Below are 25,732 nucleotides of genomic sequence, written 5' to 3' on the forward strand. Positions count from 1 at the left end.
AGGTTCTACTGGAGAATATGAGCAGCTGGGGACTCAATTATAAAGCATTTCCCAAAAGGTAATAATCACCAGATTACTACCTGAGCCACAAAGTAATTGGCACAAGATCAACAAGATTAAAGAGATAAACACATGGCTGAAAGACTGGATTGGGAGAAATAGGTTTAAATTCATGGGACATTGGCACCATTACTGCGGAAGGATAGTTCCGATCAATGGGCTCTACCTGAATCATGCTGGGAGCAGAGTCCTGATAAATTACATAACTCGGTCTGTGGACAGGGCTTTAAACTAAAAAGTGGGGATCTGTGATGTGGATTCAGTTACATGGAAAATTGTGCAAAAAGCTAAGGTGGGGAGGACATGGCAGCAGTTGGTTAAGTTTCTAGAACAATAGGACAGAGTGTAAGGGAAAGGCTCAGGAATCTAACTTTAGGCACAGCTGACAAGGGGAGAACTATGAGAAAGGGGGCTGTCAACAGAGGAGCAGGGGGTCAGTTAACTTAGTTGGTTGGATGGCTATTTTGCAATGTAGAGTGATGCCAACAGTCTGGGTTCAATTCCCCCACAGGCTGAGGTTACCATAAAGGACTCTTCTTCTCAACCCTTCCCCTCATCTGAGATGTGGTGACCCTCGGGTTAAGCGACCACCACACATGTCTCTCCGTTGAGGGAACAGCCGTGTAGCTTGGTAACACTATGACAACTTTACCTTTTTATGGTTAACACCAACTTATTGTATTGTATAGTAGAAGTACAACAAGCTAGAGAACAATAACAGCTGGCTCCCAGAGTTGTAGCCAGATTAGTATGTTACAGTAGATGGTTTTGTTCAGATGTTGAACAAGTTCAGGTTAAACACAGATACATTGTTCTATAAATGCATAAGTTTAATGACAGGTACAGTGATAATGGGAACTGCAGATGCTGGAGAATCCAAGATAATAAAATGTGAGGCTGGATGAACACAGCAGGCCCAGCAGCATCTTAGTAGCACAAAAGCTGATGTTTCGGGCCTAGACCCTTCATCAGAGAGGGGGATGGGGAGAGGGAACTGGAATAAATAGGGAGAGAGGGAGAGGCGGACCGAAGATGGAGAGAAAAGAAGATAGGTGGAGAGGAGAGTATAGGTGGGGAGGTAGGGAGGGGATAGGTCAGTCCACGGAAGACGGACAGGTCAAGGAGGTGGGATGAGATTAGTAGGTAGGAGATGGAGGTGCGGCTTGGGGTGGGAGGAAGGGATGGGTGAGAGGAAGAACAGGTTAGGGAGGCAGAGACAGGTTGGACTGGTTTTGGGATGCAGTGGGTGGAGGGGAAGAGCTGGGCTGGTTGTGTGGTGCAGTGGGGGGAGGGGACGAACTGGGCTGGTTTTGGGATGCGGTGGGGAAAGGGGAGATTTTGAAGCTTGTGAAGTCCACATTGATACCATTGGGCTGCAGGGTTCCCAAGTGGAATATGAGTTGCTGTTCCTGCAACCTTCGGGTGGCATCATTGTGGCAGTTCAGGAGGCCCATGATGGACATGTCATCTAAAGAATGGGAGGGGGAGTGGAAATGGTTTGCGACTGGGAGGTGCATTTGTTTATTGCGAACCGAGTGGAGGTGTTCTGCAAAGCGGTCCCCAAGCCTCCGCTTGGTTTCCCCAATGTAGAGGATGCCACACCGGGTACAATGGACACAGTATACCACATTGGCAGATGTGCAGGTGAACCTCTGCTTAATGTGGAAAGTCATCTTGGGGCCTGGGATAGGGGTGAGGGAGGAGGTGTGGGGGCAAGTGTAGCATTTCCTGCAGTTGCAGGGGAAGGTGCTGGGTGTGGTGGGGTAGGAGGGCAGTGTGGTGCGAACAAGGGAGTCACGGAGAGAGTGGTCTCTCCGGAAAGCAGACAGGGTTGGGGATGGAAAAATGTCTTGGGTGGTGAGGTTGGATTGTAGATGGCGGAAGTGTCGGAGGATGATGCGTTGTATCTGGAGGTTGGTGGGGTGGTGTGTGAGAACGAGGGGGATTCTCTTTGGGCGCTTTTGGCGGGGGTGGGGTGTGAGGGATGTGTTGCGGGAAATGCGGGAGGCGCGGTCAAGGGCGTTCTCAACCACTGTGGGGGGAAAGTTGCGGTCCTTGAAGAACTTGGACATCTGAGATGTGCGGGAGTGGAATGCCTCATCGTGGGAGCAGATGCAGCGGAGGCGGAGGAATTGGGAATAGGGGATGGAATTTTTGCAGGAGGGTGGGTGGGAGGAGGTGTATTCTAGGTAGCTGTGGGAGTCGGTGGGCTTGAAATGGACATCAGTTACAAGCTGGTTGCCTGAGATGGAGACTGAGAGATCCAGGAAGGTGAGGGATGTGCTGGAGATGTTCCAGGTGAACTGAAGGTTGGGGTGGAAGGTGTTGGTGAAGTGGATGAACTGTTCGAGCTCCTCTGGGGAGCAAGAGGCGGCGCCGATACAGTCATCAATGTACCGGAGGAAGAGGTGGGGTTTGGGGCCTGTGTAGGTGCGGAAGAGGGACTGTTCCACGTAACCTACAAAGAGGCAGGCATAGCTGGGGCCCATGCGGGTGCCCATGGCCACCCCCTTAGTCTGTAGGAAGTGGGAGGAGTCAAAAGAGAAGTTGTTGAGGGTGAGGACGAGTTCGGCTAGGCGGATGAGGGTGTCGGTGGAGGGGGACTGGTCGGGCCTGCGGGACAGGAAGAAGCGGAGGGCCTTGAGGTCACCTGCATGCAGAATACAGGTGTATAGGTGCAGATGTCTGTATATTCATTTGTTTATAGACAGGTAAAAGGCTAGAAGTGGATAAGGGATTATAGATAAATGCAAGGTTGTGAATAAGTAAGATTATCAGTAATTGTTGGGTTCGAGATTGGACTTTGCCAATTTAGCACCATCCTACTTCAACACTGTTGCAATACGATGCAATGCAGCGCTCCTAAGGTTCTGCCACTGAATTGCAATGCAATGTTGCCAGATGTTCTTTAAAAGGATTTTAATGTAACACTTACTAGAATGCATCTTAGCATTTGTTGTCACAATGCCGTTTTTCACCTTTGCAATCATTGCTGATGATTTTCTCTCTTTGCTCTCTCCTCCATGCAGTTCCTATCTATTGCTTCTCAAAGGCATTCTGACTAAAATAGCTGGAACTCCTCTTCTTTGGAAAGTTTTCATTTGTTGTGTGCAGCAGTCAAAGTCCTTTCATTTATAAGAAGTTTTGAAAAACAATGCTGAAGGGGAGTGGATCCTTATCAGCAATGACAACAATCACTAATATGCTGGCCAGTCCCCTAAGATACTGATGATTGGCATATATGACTGGAATAAGTATTTGAATTGTTTTCACTTGTGGGCTTTGGAATGAAATGCAAGTAGGCTAATTTTTTTTTCAAAAAATGACACAAGAATACCATTCACTATAATGACCGGTTTAACATCAATAAGCATTTGTTTTCTTTCTCATATCAATTCAAGAGTTTCAAATAGAAATATGTAGGGTTTAATGCTCCAAACTCCTACTCCCAAGAGTATGTTCTTAATGGGGAGAATTCATGAAATTATTGCATGAAAGTAGGCTATTCAGCCTATCATGTCTGCGATGGGAATTGGTATGTTGGTTTCAACTGCCTAATATCTCATCAAACCTGAATCCCTTGCAGACCAAGTAAGATTCCAATATGTGACAACCACTTAAACAGCTAAAATGATACAGAATTATGCAGTTGTAGGTATAATGCCCAAAGCTAACCCTGATTCTTGTTGTGTTTTACAGGGCCCTGCTGCTGTGACATGCTCTAAGATGAAGGTATGGAAGGTAGTGGTGGTCGCCTCAATGCTCTTCAGTACCATATTTTCAGCTCTTATTTACAGAAACATGTCCATTAGAGGGAGAACAATTACTCCATCCTCATCAGAAGAGCAGCAGTCCCAGGACCCAAGACTGCCACCCAGCCCCCAGTCTTACAAAGTGAAATGTAAGGGACCAGTACCTTTCCCTGACACATGTGGAAAGGTACATATAGGTCAGCTTATAGTATCAACAATGAGATCTGTTGCACAATGGAAATGCATTTCTATTGCAGTCTTATTCATTGATTGACATTAATGAAATCTCTGTGTTCACAAGTGACACAATATCTGTTCTTCTTTGAAATGGGTATTGAAGTTAAGTGCGGTGCCTAATGGACCTCAGACTGGTTTTATGAAAAATTAAATTTTGTACCATACAAATAGCAAAATATCCCACTGGTGCAGGATTAATTGTTGATTAATGTTACTGCAATGGAACTAATTTCATAGATTTCTCTGGTCTTTGTGCAAGATAAATGCTCAGGTTCCCACCTGAGTTCGCAGCAGCGTTGATCAAAGGGAAATTGAGAAAACTTTGGAAAATCTCAGTGACAGTGTTTTTTCCATGGTTTCCATGCCTGAGTCTGCCCCAATTACAGCAAATGGTCAAAAAAAACTTTCTTCTGCGAGGAAATTCAACTCCTTGCTCTTCAACAAAAACTGAGGTAACAGTCCGGAAAATATAAATTTTCACTTGTTTTACCTCAGATTGTAAGCCTTTACTGAACACCTCTGGTTTCTGTCCCTGTATTAAGTCCGATTTTGCAATTGGCAGCAAAGGAATGCTAAATTGATTGTCATACAATTTCAATTTCCACCCTCCTTTACGCAAGATATAATACAAAATATTCTCACTCCTCAGGACAGTGAGAAAACTTTAGCATGAGAGTGGTGTGCAGCTCACAAAATACTCCTGCCTAATACCTGTTGTTTAAATGCCTTTAAAATTACTACTAGCATCTGAAAATGTAAATAGAATTGTATTTGTTACATGTATACAAATTCCCTGGATATTTTACATGGGTGTCTATTATTAGAAAGAATAGCATGTTACTGTACCTTTCACCTTTTCTATTAGTATTGTTGTTAGTTTAATTTGTCAGTTGTTTGCTTCTGAATCTGTGTATTAATTACACATGCCTATTGCAAGTGTTGGTGTATCTATTATGGGGCTACTTATTATATGGGTATCTTATTCTGTACACTACCCACAGACATGTTGTATGGGTATTTGTGTTGTGCATTGCTGAACACCTCAATGTTGTGCTTATAAATATATGTAGAATGTAAGTCTAGCAAAATCACAGCATTCTGTTCATCCTGACTCAGATACTTCATAAGGAACTACTGATAGGAGAAGTTAACATTTCTGTAGCTGTATTAAAAACTTTAACCAAGAGGTTGGCTAGGATAGGACTTTATTCCTTGGAATGTGGGAGAGTGAGGAGTGACGTTACTGACCTTATGAGTGGGAGAGCATTATCCCAAAAACACCTGAGGACACAGATGAAGTTAGGGCAGTGGATGGTGTCTGAGTGGATTTTAGTAAGGCCTTTGACAAGATCCCACGTGGCAGCCTAGTCATGAAGGTTCGGTTGCATGGGATCCAGGGAGAGCTAGCTAGTTGATTTCAAAATTGGCACAATGGTAAGAAGCAGACGGTGATGGCTAAAGGTTGTTTTTTGGACTGGAGGCCTGTGACTGACGGTGTGCCACAGGGGTCAGTGCTGGGACCTTTGTTATTTGTTATTTACATAAATGATCTGGATGTGAATGTATAAAGGATGACATTAGTTTGTGGGTGAAACAAAATTAGGAGGTATCTATTGACAGTGAAGGAGGTTATCAAAAATTACAGAGGGATCTTGATCAGATGGGGAAGTCGGCTAAGGACTGGCAAATGCAATTCATTACAGATAAGTGTGAGGTGTTGTACTTTGGAAATTCAAACCAAGGTAGCACTTATACAGTAAATGACAAGGTCCTGAGGAGTGTTGTAGAACAGAGGGACCTAGGAGTACAAGTACATAGTTTGTTGAAACTATGCATCCCATATAGACAGGGTAGTGAAGGAGACATCTAGCATGCTAGCTTTCATCGGTCGAGACATTGAGTATAGGAGCTGGGATGTTATGTTACAGCTGTGTAAGTTGTTGGTCCGGCCGCACTTGCAGTATTGCATACAATTTTGGTTACCCTGTTATAGAAAAGACATTGTTAAACTGGATAGTGTGGAAACAAGGTTTACAAGGATGTTGCCAGGACTGATAGGCTTGAGTTGTAGGGAGAGGTTGGCCAGAATAGGACTTTACTCTTTGGAACATGGGAGAACGAAGGTGACCTTATTGAGGTGCATAAAATCATGAGAGGCATAGGTAGGATGAATGTATATAGGTTTTTTCCCCCCAGGGATGGGAAATTGAAAACTAGAGGCATTGGTTTAAGATGAGAGGGGATAAATTTAAGAAGGACCTGAGGAGCAAAACTTCTTCATGCAGAGAGTGGTGGGTATATGGAATGGGCTTCCAGAGAAATTGGTTGAGGCAGGAAAAATAGCAACATTTAAAAACATTTGGATAAGTACATGGATGGGAAGGATTTAGAGGGATATAGACCAAAGAAGGCAATTGGAACCAGCTGTGTGGGCACCGTGGTCAGCATGGACCAGTCTGGGCCGAAGGACCTGTTTCCATGCTGTATTACTCTATGACTCTATAACATGTTCACATGTTTATACACACAAAATGTAAAAAGAACAGCAGGGAAAGAAGCGGTAAAAGGTACATTTCAGTAGTGACTGTTGATAATTTGTTCAGCCCTGAATACTAAGTGGATGGTCAACTAAATGAATCGGATGGTTTTAAATGTGGCAAGTGTATGCCAGAATAATCCATTTGTGAAAGTAGAGATGACTATTGATCGTCCACATAGGGTATGGTCAGCATTAACAGTTATTAGGAAAGACTCTGGGGCTCTTGATTATAAATTCAAGCAGGTGTCTCTCTCTCCCTCTCTTTTTTCCCTCCCGACCTCCTCCCTGTCTCTGTCCCTCGCTTGTTAGATTGTTCTGCACAGATATGGGCACTCTGCATTAGACATTCAAATATCCAGGATTTTATTAAGAGTCCGCTGCACAATTCACTACCTGCCTGCATCCGTTAAAGTAATAACCTAAATTTGGTGTGTCTGTCCTCAAGTGAATAATTGTAGTATTTCGCCAAGCGGCCCCACTCTACCTTTTTCTTTCATCACATTACTGGCTGCTTCTGTACATGGTGGGGGCAAACATTAAAGGGAAGCTACACCGGATGATATCAGTGGCCTTGGGTAAGAGGATATTGAAGAGTGTGGAGTAAGGAACAGGGAGGGTTCAAACATGATGGGTAAGTGCTGGAGTATTAGGAGTGGAACTGGGTAAGGGGAGTGCTTCGGCAGTTCTCCAGGGGATCAGGAGACCCTCAAGAACCATACGGAGAAAGGAGTGGGAGCAAAGGTTGAGGGAAATCATCAACTGGAATCAGGACCTGAGGGCTATGCTGCAATGCCAGATGTAAGTCAGAGCCTCACGTGAATAGTCAGGATCAGGGATTGTAGCTACGTAGGAAGTAAATGCAGCAGAACCATAGCAGCCACATGTTCCCATCAACGAATGCAGGCTGGTTAAAATGGAATTATTTTTGTCCATTTGTATTGTCCATTCACGCTTCCATCAATATCTCTTACCTTTCGACTTCCTTTCACACTGTTGACAAGAATTATTTAAAGTAATAATGTCAAATTTTGGAGACCCGGACTTCTGTCTATCCAAGACGATGGCAGAGTATGACTCTTCAACTGGAGCTCATCTGCTCCATCTGTTTCTCTTTCTTTTCTCTTATTTTTGTTTTTATTGTTTTTTCTGCTCAGTGATGTCCTGAATTTCCAATCTCGGTGTGGATCCGGTGTGGCATCCTCTTGGCTTGTTGTGGCTTTAGCATAGAGTTCTGGCCTCGAGGTGATTCCAGAATGGTCTCCCGGATCTGAAACATCGAGGTATATCCTGGCTTGGACTGGAGTCAAAGCCTGGCATGGATTGGAGTCTAGATGCCAGCATAGACTGGGTTAGAAGGGCTGTCTTTCTGAACTTATTTCTTCATTATTCTGATTTATTCCTAGGATCAGTAATGCTGGATGTTTGATTTCTTTATATTTCTAATCTTGTTCTCCCCTGAGAATTTGTACTTAAGAATCTGTGCCTAGGTATCCTTGTACCTAAGATGACGTAATAGAAGTGGTGACTTGTGAACTTTTCACTGTACTCATTTGATTACATGTGACAATAAAGATAATTTCAACTCACAAGATATCTTACCCATCATGCCAATCTCTCTCACACTGCTCAATGCCACACATCTCCATTGCTCACCCAACATTATTCCCTGTCACTGTGAGCTCACACCATATATCTGGTTACTGCACTTTATCCTCATGGATTGACCAATGCTTGTCAGTCTCATCGCCAGCTCTGCAGGCTCCATATATCTCCGGCTATTCAAAAAGCAAGCAATTCATCCAAACAACATGGCCACAACCACTTGTATTTCTCCTTCCCTGTTACAAGATGGCACATATTTAAAGGAAATTAGAGAGAAACAGGGATGGCTGCATCCCTGCATCTTCAGGAAGAGACTGATTTCCACATTTGGGTTGACGGCGACAGAGCCCATGTGACCTGACATCACTGGGAGCTTTGAGGAAGACATTGTCTTTATATTCAGAGATAATTGGAACAATTATAACAAAGTATGGAGCTTGATGAGCACAGCAGGCCAAGCAGCATCTTAGGAGCACAAAAGCTGGCGTTTCGGGCTTAGACCTGAAACATCAGCTTTTGTGCTCCTAAGATGCTGCTTGGCCTGCTGTGTTCATCCAGTTCCACACTTTGTAATCTCGGTGTCTTTATAATACATTTTTTCAACTCGCAGTCACCTCCATCCAATTTCTGGCCTGATAAGCAAGCTATGAATGAGGTGACCAGAAACCTCTGTACCAACTGCATTCTTCTGATTTCTTAGTTTTATTTACCAAAGAGCTATCTGTCTCATCCAAAGAGAAAGAGAGAGAGAGAGAGAGAGAGAATAGCGACATGAACGAAGAAACTCTGTCTCTTGAGCTGACACTTGTAGTAAGCAGCTGTGAAAATGATACTGTCTTGCCGACAAGTACAGCATTAGAACCAGGTTGTGTTGTGTCGTGCAGGCATATCTAGGCTGCAGCCAAGCTGGGAGCCAAGGTGGTTAATTTGCCAGCTCATCTGAGGGCAAGATTGAAGACACTTTATGATACAGCAAACTCAGATGAGGACCTCAAAGAGAAGCAAACAGGAGAGCACTGGACATGCATATCAAGATGCCTGGTACATTGGCTGGTATGCCGGGCAGCCACCTGTTGTTGTCAAGAAGTATTGAGGAGTTTGGTTCTATCTCACAGTGCAACATGGAGATCTTGTCTTTAATGCACCGTCTGCTCCATTTCCCTGACACGCAGTCAACCCAGGGGCACTGTCATTACTCCTTGCAGCATTCTTCACATGGGCAAGTCATCTCCTATCCCATCTTTGTGAGGATGTAGCAACAGTGTCTGACAAATCCAAGAACTCACCACAACAGACGACCTGACAGTCTGTCATAACAGGAGTTCTTAAAAGAATTGCTTCGCTTACAGTTTTGGTGCCTGGTCTTTTAAGAAGTGCCAGTGTGAGGGGAGGTGGTGGCAGAGTGGTGATTTCACTGGATTGTAATCAAAAGCACAGGTTGATTTTCTGGTGACATATGAACATTTGAACCTGTTACAGCAGGGGGTTGAAATTTTAATTCAATAAAATCTGGAGTTAAAAGGTAGCCTGGTGGTGACAATGTAACCATTGCCAACTGGTGTTAAAAGAAACCCAGCTGGTTCGCTCACATCTGTTTGGAGAGGAAATCTGCTGTCCTTACCTGGTCTTGCCTAAATGTGACTCCATACCTTCAGCTATGTGATTGACTCCTGACTCTTAATTGCCTTCTAAAATTGCCTGGAGAGCCAATTGGGTCAAGGGCAATTAGGGATGGGCAATAAATGCCAGCCTTGCCAATGCAGCCCATATCTCATACAAGGGTACGAAAAAGAATAAAACTCCCATCTTGCAGCTTCAGGTTTCTTCGCTGAGCAGTTGACTAATTCAAAATCTGGACATCAGTGCAGAACATTTGATGTCCCAGCATTGCAGCATTTGATTGGACAGTGAGCCTTCAGGCTAGATGCCCTGCGCGTGCAGGGAGAGATGTTCTATTGTATACTCTTTCTCTGCGGAAACACCATTCAGGTTGCACTGAAAGCAGCCAATGGCACATCTTGGCCCAGCAAAATACAACTGGTGATGCCATGTCAATGAATTCAATGTCCTTTCGGGGGACATTGTAGTTTTGGTGAAGGCTCAGAGACCAGCAGCAAGAAAGTTGTAGGAACTGATTTTTCATTCTGGGTAGAGAAGTGGCTCAGGTCTTTAGAATGGTTGATGGAGAGCTTGGACAATGCAAATGTTAGGAGGTATTAACGTTATTTCTCTGTTTAATTTGGTCTGTGATTACACGTCAGGACGAGAATACAAGCTTTCTGAAAATGATTACTTTCCAACTCCCTTCAATTGTGAAGAAGGCTCATACTGGACTCAAACTGTTCACTCTGTTTCTCTCTTTCACAGAGACCTGCTGAGTTCTCCAGCACTTTCTGTTCATATTTCACATTTTCGGCATCCGCAGAATTTATATGAAAATCAACATGTTGTCAAGAAATTCTGACAAATTTACTTTGAAGTACAATTATTCACATTTAACTATGGGTTCATCCCCTATCCGATGGATTATCGAAAGGCAAAGAGAACAACAGTGTGTTATTGGCCGCTCAGTTCGCAACAAACAACTGCACCCCGCTCAGTTCGCAACAAACCACTGCACCTACACTTGTCCCCACACCTCCTCCCTCACCCCCATCCCAGGCCCCAAGATGACATTCCACATTAAGCAGAGGTTCACCTGCACATCTGCCAATGTGGTATACTGCATCCACTGTACCCGGTGCGGCTTTCTCTACATTGGGGAAACCAAGCGGAGGCTTGGGGACCGCTTTGCAGAACACCTCCGCTCAGTTCGCAACAAACAACTGCACCTCCCGGTCGCAAACCATTTCCACTCCCCCTCCCATTCTCTTGATGACATGTCCATCATGGGCCTCCTGCACTGCCACAATGATGCCACCCGAAGGTTGCAGGAACAGCAACTCATATTCCGCCTGGGAACCCTGCAGCCATATGGTATCAATGTGGACTTCACCAGTTTCAAAATCTCCCCTTCCCCCACTGCATCCCTCAACCAGCCCAGTTCATCCCCTCCCCCCACTGCACCACACAACCAGCCCAGCTCTTCCCCCCCACCCACTGCATCCCAAAACCAGTCCAACCTGTCTCTGCCTCCCTAACCGGTTCTTCCTCTCACCCATCCCTTCCTCCCACCCCAAGCCGCACCCCCAGCTACCTACTAACCTCATCCCACCTCCTTGACCTGTCCGTCTTCCCTGGACTGACCTATCCCCTCCCTACCTCCCCACCTACACCCTCTCCACCTATCTTCTTTACTCTCCATCTTCGGTCCGCCTCCCCCTCTCTCCCTATTTATTCCAGTTCCCTCCCCCCATCCCCCTCTCTGATGAAGGGTCTAGGCCCGAAACGTCAGCTTTTGTGCTCCTGAGATGCTGCTTGGCCTGCTGTGTTCATCCAGCCTCACATTTTATTATCTTGGAATCTCCAGCATCTGCAGTTCCCATTATCTCTAACAGTGTGTTATTGTCATTTTGTTGAGGTCAATTGGAGAAAGCAATAGTTCGAACCTGTTTTGTGGGGGGATTTTTGTGACTTGATCTTATGGTTACTGGTGCAAATTGTTTACACCATCTAGTGGAACTCATTTGCTATTTCCATAAGTGTCAATTACAAAGGCTTAGCACTGACTTCAAAGGTCAGTTTGTTTCAGGCAAAATGAAGAATTCAAATGGTTTCAAACAGATCTTTGCATCTTGTTAAACTGTTGTTATCTAAATCGCTTAATCTGCCATGTCTAGCAATTTACAAATTTTGTTTACATCATGCAAACTCAGGACTTGCTGTTTGTTTGATCATTTTACTTCTAATTTATCGGTAGACTTAAACCTATGTTTAAATGTTCAGTAAATGGACTTGTTGATTGTGGGGACTGGGATAACTGTAATTTCCTACATGTTCAGTAAATGGATTTGTTGATTGTGGGGACTGGGATAACTGTAATTTCCTACATGTTCAGTAAATGGATTTGTTGATTGTGGGGACTGGGATAACTGTAATTTCCTACATGTTCAGTAAATGGATTTGTTGATTGTAGGGACTGGGATAACTGTAATTTCCTACATGTTCAGTAAATGGATTTGTTGATTGTGGGGACTGGGATAACTGTAATTTCCTACATGTTCAGTAAATGGATTTGTTGATTGTAGGGACTGGGATAACTGTAATTTCCCATCCTACATCTTTATTGTTCTGTCCAAGGAATTTCTGGCAGCCTACTTTCCCCATGTAAACTCAATGGAGCAAAATCCCTGCCTTGCTAAACTCCTGACCAACGTTCCTGGTCTACCCCCAAGGAGAAGATTATTTTTATGACTGTAGTGACTTGAATGAGAAGAGTATATTGGCATTACCTTGGCCAAATGAACTCGGATCTCATTCCAGGGTGCAAGACAGCAAGTCATAGAGTCATATACACAGAAGCAGGCAGTTGGTCCAACTAATCCATGCCAACTGTGTTCCCAAACCAAATGAATCCTACTTGCCTGCATTTGGCCCTTAACCCTCCAAACTTTTCCTTTTCATGCACTTATCCAAATGTCTTTGAAATGTTGTAACTGTGCCTGCATCCACAACTTCCTCAGCAAGTTAATTCTACATATGAACCATTCTCTATGTTAAAGGGTTTCCCCTTCGTGTGCTTTTTAAAACTTCCTCCTCTCACTTAAAAACATGCCACCTAGTTTTGAACTCCTTCACCCTATGGAAATGACTCTTGCTATCCACCTTGACTATGCCCCTCATGATTTTATAAACCTCTATCCTCAACCTCCTACACTCCAGTGAAAAATGTCCCAGCCTATTGAGTCCATTTTTATATCTCAAACCCTCCATTCCCAGTAACATCCTGGTAAATCTTTCCTGAACCCTCTCCAATTTAATAATATCCATCCCGTAGCAGGGCACCCAGAACTGCAGACTGTCCTCCAGAAGAGTCCTCACCAACGTCCTGTACAACTTCAGGTTAAAAAGGAAGAAAGTATTTGCACTTATGTAACAACTTGACTGACCTCAGGAGCCTTTGTTGCAGGAAACGTGGCAGGCAATTTGCACACAACAAGGTCACATGAATCGAATGTGAAAATGATCAATAATTTTTTTTAGTTGGAATGTAATTGGCCAAGATGCAAGGATGGCTCCCAAGCTCGTTTTCCATATATTGGAGTAGTATATATTATGACCCTATGAGGACATATGGTTTTATATATTACAGATTTCTAATCAGTAAGACAATTGAGGAATGTGGAGTTGTGGATTATGAGATCAACTATGATCTCATTGAACAGTAGAGCAAATGTGATGGTCCAAATGACCTACTTCTGCTCGTACATCTTATGTTCTTATATCTCATTAGTCATCTCTGACAGTGCAGTACCCCTCCACTGAATGTAAATGCTCAAGTCCTACAATACAGCTTGAATTCAGACCAGTCCTTTACCTATAAGCAACCATGGGCAATTCCTTCAGGAATCTCACTGATTATTTTTAAAAGGAATTAAAAAGCAAGAAAGGCAAGAGAAAGCAAGTCGCTGATCCTGCACAGCATACCTCTTAGAACTACCCGAAATACCACACACTCACCATTGCTAGAAGGCACAGGAGAGAGAAACTAACATTCCAGAATAGTGGGAGGGAGTTTGTGACTTACATTTCTTTGAACTGTGGTTTCATACGCAGACAATACCTTTTGATATCATGTAAATGGTGAGGGCTAAGTGAAGCATGTTCAAAAGCCAAGTTATATTTATTTAAAATCAGACTGTGAGCAGTATCATGATTGTAATGGGAGCAACAGAGATATGGCTTGGGGGTAGTGATGAGATGAGGAGACCTGAGTTATCAAAACTTTTGTACTCAATGTTTACACTGATCCAATTTGAAATCATTGCAATCTACAGGTCAATGTTAAAATACACTGTTTTTCATTTCCAGTTAGTGACTCATTGAATTTTGCAGAACAGAAGAAGACTATGGTACCTACCATGTCTCTACCAGCTCTGAAATAATTACACCTTGCCTTTCATTCAAACTCTTTATCCACTTCCTTACTAAAAGCTGTCATGGATTCAATATCCAGTAGTGTTTCTGACGGTATTCTGTGTGTTCACAATCATTGTGTCAAGATAATTTTGCCTACAATCTCGCCGTTTTAATGCCTAATTTGATTCAACAACCATTGGAAGGTTCTTCTCAATTAATCTTATTGACACCACTCATAATTTTGATGATTCCATGAACTGCCTATCACACTCTCCATTCTTCTCCATTTTTAATGTAGTTTGCATTTTTTTGTACTTTTTACACTAATTGACAATAAACCACATATATATTCATACAATTTCATCAAATTTTTCTCCAATTCCAAAACAACATTGTATTTTTGAGCCCCCATGCCCTCCCGTGTTTATTTTTATTAACGATGATTATGTTTCAGATGAATGTCTTTCCCAATTCAGAACACTTCACAGCTAATGTAATATACAAGTTAATTGTTTTTATTTTCAAGTATTGTTTTTACTGTACAAATTGTTTTGAGCCCTCGTCATCTTTTACAGTAGATAATCAAACTAAAAGATAGCACTACCTTGTAACTAATTTTGCTTTTTACTTGGAATCAGCAAAGAGCCATGTATCCACACACACGAAATTCCACTCCCCAGTTCCAGGCACAAGGGAAACCCAGCAACTGCCTGCCCTCACAGTTGATAGCCTGCACTACAGCAGAAGTAGTGTCTTGTGCTCCAACCCCAGGACACTGTTATTTCAGCTGGTATACTTCTCTCTCAGTGCTTTGTTCACTTGTAGTGTCAGAGTGCTGGAGTGACTGAAGATATCAACAAGTGTTTTGTTGATGTGGATTTACAAGATCTGTGTACAATGTGACATTTATGGTAAATCATTGAAAAGCACTGGAGGCCGTTTCTGAGTTCTGTGTCAGTTTGCCTGATTAGTGCTCGCTTGTGCCCTCTCCTTTATGAGGTGAGCTGTATGTCAACGCTTTAATGTAGAATAAACAGTATTATACTGAGTGCTTGGTGCTTCAAACAGACTGCCTCATTTTTTCCCATATGTAATTCTAACAAGCATTTACCGATGCCAGTCTGAAAAGTATGAGTTTAATATTCAATCAGATGCTGAAATCTTCATTTCTGAAAAAGGGTCTAGGCCTGAAATGTCAGCTTCCTGCTCCTCTGATGCTGCTTGGCCTGCTGTGTTCATCCAGCTCCACACCTTGTTATCTGAAATCTTCTGTTTGTTTATAGAACATAGAACAAAGAACAGTACAGCACAGTGCAGGCCCTTCAGCCCACGATGTTGTGCTAAACTTTCACCCAAAACCTCAGGTCTATCTAACATCCACCGCTACCTTATACTATCATCCATATGCCTGTCTAATGGCCGCTTAAATACCCCTATGAGGCCGAGTCCACTACCATCTCCAGCAATGCATTCCATGCCCCAACCACTCTCTGAGTAAAGAACCTACCTCCGATGTCTGCCCGATATCTACCTCCTTTCACTTTAACACTGTGTCCCCTCATAAAAGCTACCTCCACCCCAGGAAAAAGTCACTGGCTGTCCACTCTACCTACACCTCTGATCATTTTGTACACCTCTATCAAGTCACCTCTCATCCTTCGTTGCTCTAAAGAGAAAAGCCCTAGCGCTCCCGACCTTTCCTCGTAAGACCTTCCCTCCATTCCAGACAACATCCTGGTAATTCTCCTCTGCACCTTTTCCAACACTTCCACATCTTTCCTGTAATGAGGTGACCAGAACTGGACACAGTACTCCAGATGTGCCCGACAGGCTTTTGTATAGCTGGAGCATAACTTCACGGCTCTTGAACTCAGTCCCACAATTAATGAAAGCTAACACACCATACGCCTTCTTAACAACTCTATCCACCTGGATGGCAGCTTTCAGGGAACTGTGAACATGAACCCCAAGATCCCTCTGCTCCTCCACACTGACAAGAATCTTTCTATTAACCCTGTATTCTTCTTTAAAGTTTGTCCTTCCAAAATGAATCACCTCCCACTTTTCAGGGTTAAACTCCATCTGCCACTTCTCAGCCCAGCTCTGCATTCTATCAATGTCCCTTGGAAACCTAGAACAGCCCTGGGCACTGTGCACAACGTGACCCACTTTCGTATCCTCCGCGAACTTGCTAATCCACCCTTCCACTCCTTCATCCAAATCATTTACAATCATTTATATTTTTGACACTGATCGCTGTTTAAAAATATGAAAAGCCTGGAACAAGAAAAGGTGAAAGACCAGGTGGGATCTTTTATTACGCATTCCAGCATGCTTATTTCATCTCTTAAGGGAAAGTTGTGTAAAAGGTTCCCTGAATCCCCAAACATAGTCATATCTGCCAATCTGCTGAAAAATTATTGAAATTCGGCAGAAAAGTTTGCAACTCAAAAGACATATAATTGGAAGCCAGCCCTGAATAAAGGCCAATGACCAAGGTCACTGCTTTAAGGCAACTGAATAAGCCTAATTCCTTTTCTGTTGTATTGAATTTCTGGATGGTTCTGGAGTGTTTTACTCCATAATTTAGTTGTTCTTTCCGTGATAACTGACATCCAAAGTTGAACTTTTCTAACAGAGAAGGAGCCAGGACTGAAAGGGGGAGCTGACCCCACTCTGTGGGTTAGCATATTACCAGGGGCAACCAATGAAGAATATACAAACATGGAGCAATGACCCTTCAAGCTTGCTTCACTGTTCAGTAAAATCATGGCTGATCTGATTTTTAACCTCAACTCGGTATTCCTGTGTTTCCCTGATTTAATCCTCACAATCCCGGTAATCAAAATCTATCCACCCCTGCCTTAAGTATCTTTAAAGATTCTGTGTTCACTGCCTTTTGAGAGAGGGAGTTCTAGAGACACTCAACCCTCTGGATCATGAGGGGTATGGAAAGCGTTCACGGTAAGTGTCTTTTCCCTAGGATGGGGGATTTCAAGGGGACACATTTTTAAGGTGAGAGGAGAGAGATTTTAAAAAGAATGGGGGGGGGGGGTAAATCTTTTGCACAGAGGGTGGTTTGCTTGTGAAATGGGGAAGTGTTGTATATGGGCACGATTACAATATTTAAAAGTACATTTATTAGGAAAACTTTGGAGGGATATGGCCAGGAGCAGGTAGATGGAACTAGTTTAGTTTGGGATTGTGCTCAGCATGAACTGGTTACTGTTTCCATGCTGTATGACTCTATGATTCAATGACTATGATTCTGAGAGAAAAATGTCTCCTTATCTCTGTCTTAAATGGGTGACTCCTTAAACTAAGACCCAAGGAGGCTGCCACCAGGATTGCATTCCTGTTGAGAACTGTATCCTGTGTTGTCCCAGAACTGCTGGCCCATTGGTAAGGCCACTATCAGAAATTGCCACTGTAAGACTCCTAGGTGTAGGAGAGATGGCCTCTGTGACTGAGCTACCACAAGGAATTGTTTTCTTCCCCTGCAAACTCAGGCCAGGCTTTAGTGGTGAAGGTGAAGAGTGAGCCCTTTAAATGGCAAAGGCTCCCTCTGTGAGCCATTGACAGAAGATGAAGGAGAGAATGGTCGTTAATTAGGCACTTCATGGGCACCAATTGTGACAATTGTGCTCAGGCTCTAATAGCTAACAGGATTTCACAACAAGATGATGTTGAGATCTCCTCCAAGGCCTTCCATTACCATTTTACCAAGCCCACCATCTCCCAGCCCATCATCAGAGGCCTGGTAAAGTTCAGCCCCCACTGCCCTGACCTATCAAGCACTAAACAAACACAACTGGATACAAAGTATACGAGGATGAAATCATTCACATTAACGCTTTTCCCTTTTCAAGTTAAAATCAATGAATGGTATAATAAGTGTATCAAGTGGTGTCTGTCCTTATTTTCCCAGTTCAAGGACACTTTGGCAGATTCAACTCCTCGTATTTTATAGATAGGGGTCACTTTGACTTTGACTTTGTTTGATTGTGGAAAATCTGCACAATATTCCTATCTCCTTTTTTTTATTTTATTTATTGGCCCTCCTCCTTCTTGCCAAGTGAATTTTCTATTGCCGTCCTCTCCTCAGCCCACCTCTCCCTTGCAGTTGTTACATTGATAAGAATGATACAGATTGACTTGCATGCTGTTTTCTTTCCCCCCCTTCTACTCATGCACCCCACTCTCTGAGGAAATGCCTTGCCTGTCTGTAGTGCCATTCTTCCTAGAGCAGTAACCTTTGATAAGAGTCCAGAGCAGCATTGGGTTTTTTTTTAATCAGATGGTATCAAAACCATATGAAAGTAGACAGAGTTGCCAATGTATGAATGTGAGTGCTCTCTGTATTATGTCAAAAGTGTCCTTTTAATGAAAGACAGCAAAGGCACAGGAACTTTGCACAGAAGGTAAAAGACTTTCTTTTGTTCAATGATTAGAAGTTTTTGATTGCCATGCATAGGATATGCCTCCAGGGAATCTCCACTGTTGACTCCAGACAAGTTAGAGAACAACTGGACCAAGTACGACTGGGTCCTGCCCTAATTTCTAGTGTTTCTGTCACATTACCGTTACATGTGATGATAGGAGTATAGCAGGAAGCCTACAGTTAACAGCGATGTTACAATGTTGAGTTCATGCCCTTACTATAGACAGTGCTGGGATGTTATTAAATGACAACAAATGAAATATTAGGGTGTTTTTGTTCAGTTCATTTGTTCATGTCCCACTAAGATTTGTTTGATTATAAATTGACCGTATCAAATTTTTATATCTGTTTCAGTAAGTGGAAAGCAGACAACTGTGGTATAGTATCTAATGTGGCCTGTAATGGCTGGGCAGGAGCAACATGTTTAACTGGGGCCAAACACTGCCCATGTGCTATTATTATCTTACAGATAAGTCTGAACATCAAAAAAATACTGGTCCGTCAGACAACTTGACCAACAAGCACCACCACAGCATCACACCATTTAAACATGCCCAAACCAGATATATGTACTCTGAAGGCCTTTGGTGATTTCAGAAAGGAACCACAGAATGGGCCTTTTTTCCCTCTTATCTGGTTGAAGCAACAGTGGCAGATGATGAAGTCCTGTATTATTACTAGGGTTTGCGTGGGACTAACAGCACTGTTGATTTATATCTCATTCCAAACAACTGGCAAGCTAATATAGTCAGATGAATGTTGCATTGCTGTGGATGCTGCATTGCTGTGAATGCTGCATTGCTGTGGATGTTGCATTGCTGTGAATGTTGCATTGCTGTGGATGCTGCATTGCTGTGAATGTTGCAGTGTTGTGAATGCTGCATTGCTGCAAACTGCCAGGCACTACACAACATGAGAAATCTTAACTCCTGGATCTCATCAACATAGACGCAGACAGTCTTGAAAACAAAAAGAAGTGGCATTCGGTAGCAAAGGTATTGGAAGGAAGGTCACAGTCAGAGTGGTGAGGAAATGTCCCTTAGCAGCTCTCTGGTAAATGGTCGTAGTCCTTTAGCTAACAAAGAAACAATGCAAAATAAATGACCTCCTCATTTCTAGGCTTCTTTGTCCCATTCCCACTCGTCGTCAGACAGAGAAAACACAATAATTACCCAGACAGACCTCCAGTTAAAACAGTATTCACGTCTCAATGAAGTCAACAGAACGCAATCTGCATATTTAAGGAAGGACTCCATAGGCTTCAGTAGATGTCCCTCTGACACTCTACAACATTGTCCTTTCGACATGAACTCTGCTCCAGTGTACCAGAACCTGGTTACATTTCCACATTCAGCTCATTTGTAAGCACTGGTCTTGATTGAACTTGATCAGTAGTGGGGCATTATGACTGCTGCAGGTCTGAAATGCATTTCACATTGTTACTGGCTTTCTTCATTCAAATGCTTCTGGTTCTTCACCATGCACAACATCATGGAATTAACAATTTTTTTTCAAAGGTTCAGATAGGTGCTTATATTTGTGAAGGTTGCTAACAGTTCTTGTTCTGATAATTAGGTTATAAAAATACTCTTGGTGAAAGCAGGTTATGTAGTTTGTAGTGAGAACTGAAGTGTACAAAGTGAAACATTTTACTTGACAATACCTAGTGATTCAAATAAGTTGGGGAAATAGTAAATTATGTTGTATGTGATCTGTGGAAGAAACATAATTAAAAGATGAAATTGTTCTTCAATGTTGCTTATACTTTCATTTGTTATGATATCAGAAGTATGATACAGTTTTGATCGACCAGATAGATCCAGGCTGGAAATGGCCTCTAACTCTGAAATAGCTCTGCCAGGCACTCCACAACATGAGAAATCTTAATTCCTGGATCTCAGCAGCATAGACGCAGACAGTCTTGAACACAAAAAGAAGTGGCATTTGGTAGCAACAATATTGGAAGGAAGGTCAGAGTCAGAGTGATGAGGAAATGGCCCTTAGCAGCTCTTAGGTAAATGGTTGTAGTGGCAGCTGAATAGCTTTTGAAAGATAAGTACATGAGGCACAAAGATAGTAAAATATTATTTAAGCACTGATTCTATAAGATTATATTCTTTCAGGTGCAGTAAATATCTAGCATACAAGCAAACAAATACTTTCCCTTAAGAGGTGAAATAAAGCTTAGCATTGGTCATACTAAAAACCTAAGCTGAAAAACGCTAGTAGTCTTGACAGAAGGCATTGGAAAGCCAATATTACATTGCAAACCCTGAGGTTATTTTAAACCTGCGCTAGAAATCCCACAGTACTATTGTGACCTACAGGAATAGCTAATCCCTTGTATATGCTTATAGCTTAACATTTCAAAGTAGAATGATTGGTATCAGAGGATTCAGGTAGGATGTATGTGTAACTGGTTGATGTGGTGCAGTCTTTGTGCTATTGTCTAATACAAATTTCTATCACTTTCTAGGGTACATGACATTGAGAGGATGAACTGTTTAGTAATGAAGGTTAATCTTCCTATTTTTAATAACCTAGCTCCCTTATCTATTTTTTCAGATAAGAACATATTTAAAACCCACACTGATGAGGAGGCCAAGGAGCTGGTTCGAGCCTTGATTCAAAGATACAGAAGATCACCAGATTCAAAGCACAAGAGTCGGACTCATTCTCGACAAGCTTTAAGAAGTAAGAGAGCAAAATCAAGAGCGACCAAAGGGTGTACCTTGAAAGAGATCAACGTGACTGTCAGTGATCTGGGGTTTGCCCATGTCTCAGAGGAGGTTGTGCGCTTCAGATATTGTACCGGATCTTGTGATGCCGAAGAGAAAAACTATGACCTGACTCTGAAAGCCTTGAGAAATTCCAAGCGAATTAAAAAGGATAAGGTCCGAGCACGGCCATGCTGTCGGCCTACGCTTTACGACGATGATGTTTCTTTCCTCGATGATAACTTTCATTATTACACTCTTCGACAACTCTCAGCAAAGGAATGTGGCTGCGTTTGAGGGACAGACCACATAATGCAAACATGCATGTCTCTTCCTCACAATGAACAGGAGCCATCAGACCTTGCTCGGCTCTGAGCCCCAATCAGAGCGTCATTTCTTGGCGCGATATCTACAGGAGGAGACGAGTACCTTGAAGATGCAGAGGGATCATTAATCTCCAGCCCTTTGAGATGAAGAGTTAGAGTGCATCAAGAAGTAACAGGCTCATCAAAGAACTTGTCAACAGTTTTGTTTGCCATACTATGTGGCCTTTTGTTTCCAAATGTGCTATAAGATGCAGTCTATGGCCAGACTTGTGTCAGTGGGAATGTGGGTTTCGTTTTGCAGTTGACTTTCTTGTACTTTTCACCAGACTCAATGGATTTCACAGTTCAGGATGGTAATCCCAGGGTCACAGTCTGTGCAGAAGGAAGATGCTTTGAATAACTTCACCCTCTGTCTCCCTCTTACCTTCCTACCCCATATATATTTATATACTTTAAAAATGCAACCACGATTCTCATTTAACTGGCCAATGATGCAGAACTTCAAGAGAGCTTCCTTCCCTGAACTTGCTGGGAAGAATTTTAATGCTCTTAGTTAGTCTGTGCCAGAGCGAGCAGACTGACTGATGCTGATAAGCAGGCACCTGTAAATCATTATGACCTGAATCCCATCAAGTTTTAAGGATTAAATCAAACAAATTATTTGAGGATTGTACTGGGTCACGGTGGCACTGTTGCATTGCTAGTCAGCTAAATCCCTTGTAAAATGATCAAACCAAAGTTGATTAACATTCAGTGAATGTTGGGTGTGAACTTCCACCAAGCTGTTATTCTTGACAGGCATGAAAAATGTGATTGAAATTCAGAATTCTGCTATGTTACCTGACTGAATAATGAGTTAGGTTATTTGTATACTCATAGTATGAGACAAAAGCAGTAGATACACAACAGTAACCTTCATTCACTTTGTCTTCCGCAAAGTAAATCAGCCTTTTCAATTCCACTGCCTGTGCTGGTTCCATTGTCCGTTCTCCTTGTCTCTCTCATTTCTGTCAAGCCGCGATCTCTATTTGTCTCTGAGCACCACACTTTCTATGGTCTGATTATCATCCTGTGTGATTTTAATAAAGAAGATTTTCGTTGTTCTTAAGGTCACTGGCAAAGCCAGCATTTATTGCACATCCTTAATCGTGCTTTAGAAGATGGCTTACTGCCACCTCCCAATGAAATGCTGCAGGTTCGTATGAAATTCCATCATCCTTGGTTTTAATGAAGGCATTACAGGGTTTGTGCTACATCAGAACAACAGACAAACAAAATTGATATCAACATTGATAATCAATATTAAAATCACACAGGATGATATCAAACCATTCATTTTATGTTAAGAGGGCATTTAGCATCTACTTGTACCCCATACGGCAGGGATAAGAAATGGAGCCAGTAAGTACAATATGAACGGAAAGTATCCAGAATCTTTGCAAGAGTTTCTGAGATTCATATTCAGAAAGTCTGCATTTCACATTAAAACTGCACATTACATCAAACAAGCAACATGTTTCCTCCACAGTTTAATACTAATGCTTGTTTTTTTTTTATATACATACCCTTGATTTCCTTTATTGTTTGTGTTGCAGCCTATGGTACCAGCACCTAGTTCCCATTTACACCAATCCTGGTACTAGTATTCCTGACATGTTGCTCACTAGCACCTGCACAACTGACACTGGTGCCACCAACAATGTGGTCCTGGAACTATCTAAACCACTGCTGCTACAATTATGCTATCAACAATTCTGAACAGTAGAGATAATGGGAACTGCGGATGCTGGCGAGTCCGAGATAACAAGGTGTAGAGCTGGATGAACACAGCAGGCCAAACAGCATCTTAGGAGCACAAAAGCTGAAGTTTTGGGTCTAGACCCTTTCACACAAATTATAACAAATGAAAGGGGCAGATGTTCCATTGAAGAGTGATCATACATGGACTCAGGTTAGAGTAGGCATGCTCCAGACATTACACATTATCAGGAAGGTGAACTAGAAGGACCATAGTCATTTTGAGTATGGCATTCCCATGTTACAGAAGGTCAATGGGGGCAAATGATTCTGCCACTAGGACAACTGTTACAGGTAATGTATCCCCAGAAACTTGACCTACCAGCTGTAACTCCTAAATGTTTCCTAAATTTACCAGAAATATTAAGAGGAAATGAGCTCATGCCAATGTTCATAACATTTTATTAAAATGTAAAATTAACAAGTTTTAGTGTAGTTTTCCACTGTTTATTTAATTCTTAACTAGACTTCATTATGTGCCCTGACTAACTGGAAGTGCCACAGAGTTCATCATCTGGTTCTGGCCTATGATACGTAAGCACTCCTTGGTTCTTAATATCACTAAACTATTGATCCTCCCAACTACCATTTTCTGCACCAATCTTCACCAATTTGTCCATTGAACCAAAGTTTCCCAAATGGAAAAACCAGTAAAATTTGGAAATAATGGAACTGGTTGAGACTTGGCTAGTTTATCTGAATGGAAGACAAGTCCTGTAATTTCTAAGTTTTGCTCATTTGTACTCCTAAAACAGCAGAGCAGACAAATATAATGTGAAATGATTATATAACTTGTGTTAAGCTAGTGTATCAATGTAAAGAGTTGGGACTATCCAGTTGCAAACCTAACTTACTGACATTCTTAACAGTGAAATTCCTCTACTTTGGGATTACCCACTATACATTCATGTCATCCAAAACACTCTATTTCCAAGGTTATTCATGACAAGTCATGTCCTTCTGGCAAATCAGCTTTATGCAAAATCTAATTAAAATTGACATTGACATTGTACCCCATGCAGCCATGCCTTGTATTGCTGTGATACAGAACTACATTGATCCCAGCACCAATGCTTTTGGCCTCTACCCTAACTATTCTATATTCTATTTTTATAATTAGGCAGTACTTAGAAACTCACAAACGTTACATACATTAGTTGACATGGTCCCTTCCCAATCATCACCTTTTTAACATACAACTATTTGGAAACGTAAACAAGCCACTAATTACTCCTAACTGTTAAACTTTATTTCAGGGAGCTAGGTCAGGTCAATCAGAAGAGGAGGACACAACACAATACTTACTCACGGAGTTACAGTTCCTGTGTTAATCCAGTCTTATGGTCACAATGCAGAGAGAGAGGGGGGAGGTGCCGGGAAAGAGAAAAGTTAGCATTGAGAAGTTCTGTTTGACTTTTGAAGTTAGATATTTTTGAAGTTAGGTCATCCTTAGGTAGAGTGCTGGATCGAGGCACAGATTAATGGTTGACCCCTAACTGACATGGATGCTGTGACCTGGCAGGAGATTTCATCAACAAAAAAAGGTGGAAAACAAACTACACAGTTGACACAGGTCATTATTAAAAAGGAGGCAGGGACAATAAATGTTGTTTGGCAACGTTGTAATGGTAAAGGAGCATTGTGTGGGGAGTGCTGTGTTCTCTTGCTTTATGTTCTCATTTTTAAACCAAAAGCACTTAAACATTTACCTCTGAAAAACATAACTGTACAAAATCATCTTCTTTCCTGCCTCTGGTGTTGGACAACCATGACCGACTGAAACAATTTGATGCAATGCATCGGTGTCAGTGAAACCGTCTATTTATTGGAGAGTAAATTATGTTATTTATTTAGTATTATTACAAACAAACAATCTGTTTATTTATTTGAAACAGTATAATGTGCCAAAGCAGAGTTCCTTTCATTACAGTCTCTTCCTATATTACCTGTCAGATACATTTTGTTGAATTGAAAATAAAAGGTGAAAACATTAATGGAAACTGTAATTGATTTATTTTCAGTTTCAGCTGCTAAAAATGGAAGTGGAAATTAAATCTGAGATTACTGATGGTCTTCCCTTCAGCTCAAACCATTGGGATGAATAACAAACAGTTTCAATTATTATTACTTTTATTTAATGCAGACCATAGGTTGAAGCAAATTCTTTGCTCTTGATTTGTAGAAATTAGTTAGGACTGGAGTGAGGGAAAGGATGTTTTAATATAGTCTTGGCAGCTGTGAGT

General features: G+C 42.2%; 1 protein-coding gene across 1 annotated transcript in view; it reads left to right on the forward strand.

Annotated features, from left to right (window-relative positions):
• nrtn (neurturin) overlaps positions 1–25,418 on the forward strand; it is a 139,582-nt gene extending 114,164 nt beyond the window's left edge. Inside the window, exons 2-3 of the mRNA XM_048559468.2 lie at positions 3,760–3,961; positions 21,215–25,418. Of these exons, the coding sequence (XP_048415425.1) occupies positions 3,787–3,961; positions 21,215–21,663 (624 nt within the window). The 5' untranslated portion in view covers positions 3,760–3,786 and the 3' untranslated portion in view covers positions 21,664–25,418. The remainder of the gene's footprint in view (positions 1–3,759; positions 3,962–21,214) is intronic.
• The last annotated feature ends 314 nt before the right edge of the window (positions 25,419–25,732 follow it).

Source organism: Stegostoma tigrinum, chromosome 30 (genome assembly GCF_030684315.1).
Source record: "Stegostoma tigrinum isolate sSteTig4 chromosome 30, sSteTig4.hap1, whole genome shotgun sequence".
NCBI classification, from domain to species: domain Eukaryota; kingdom Metazoa; phylum Chordata; class Chondrichthyes; order Orectolobiformes; family Stegostomatidae; genus Stegostoma; species Stegostoma tigrinum.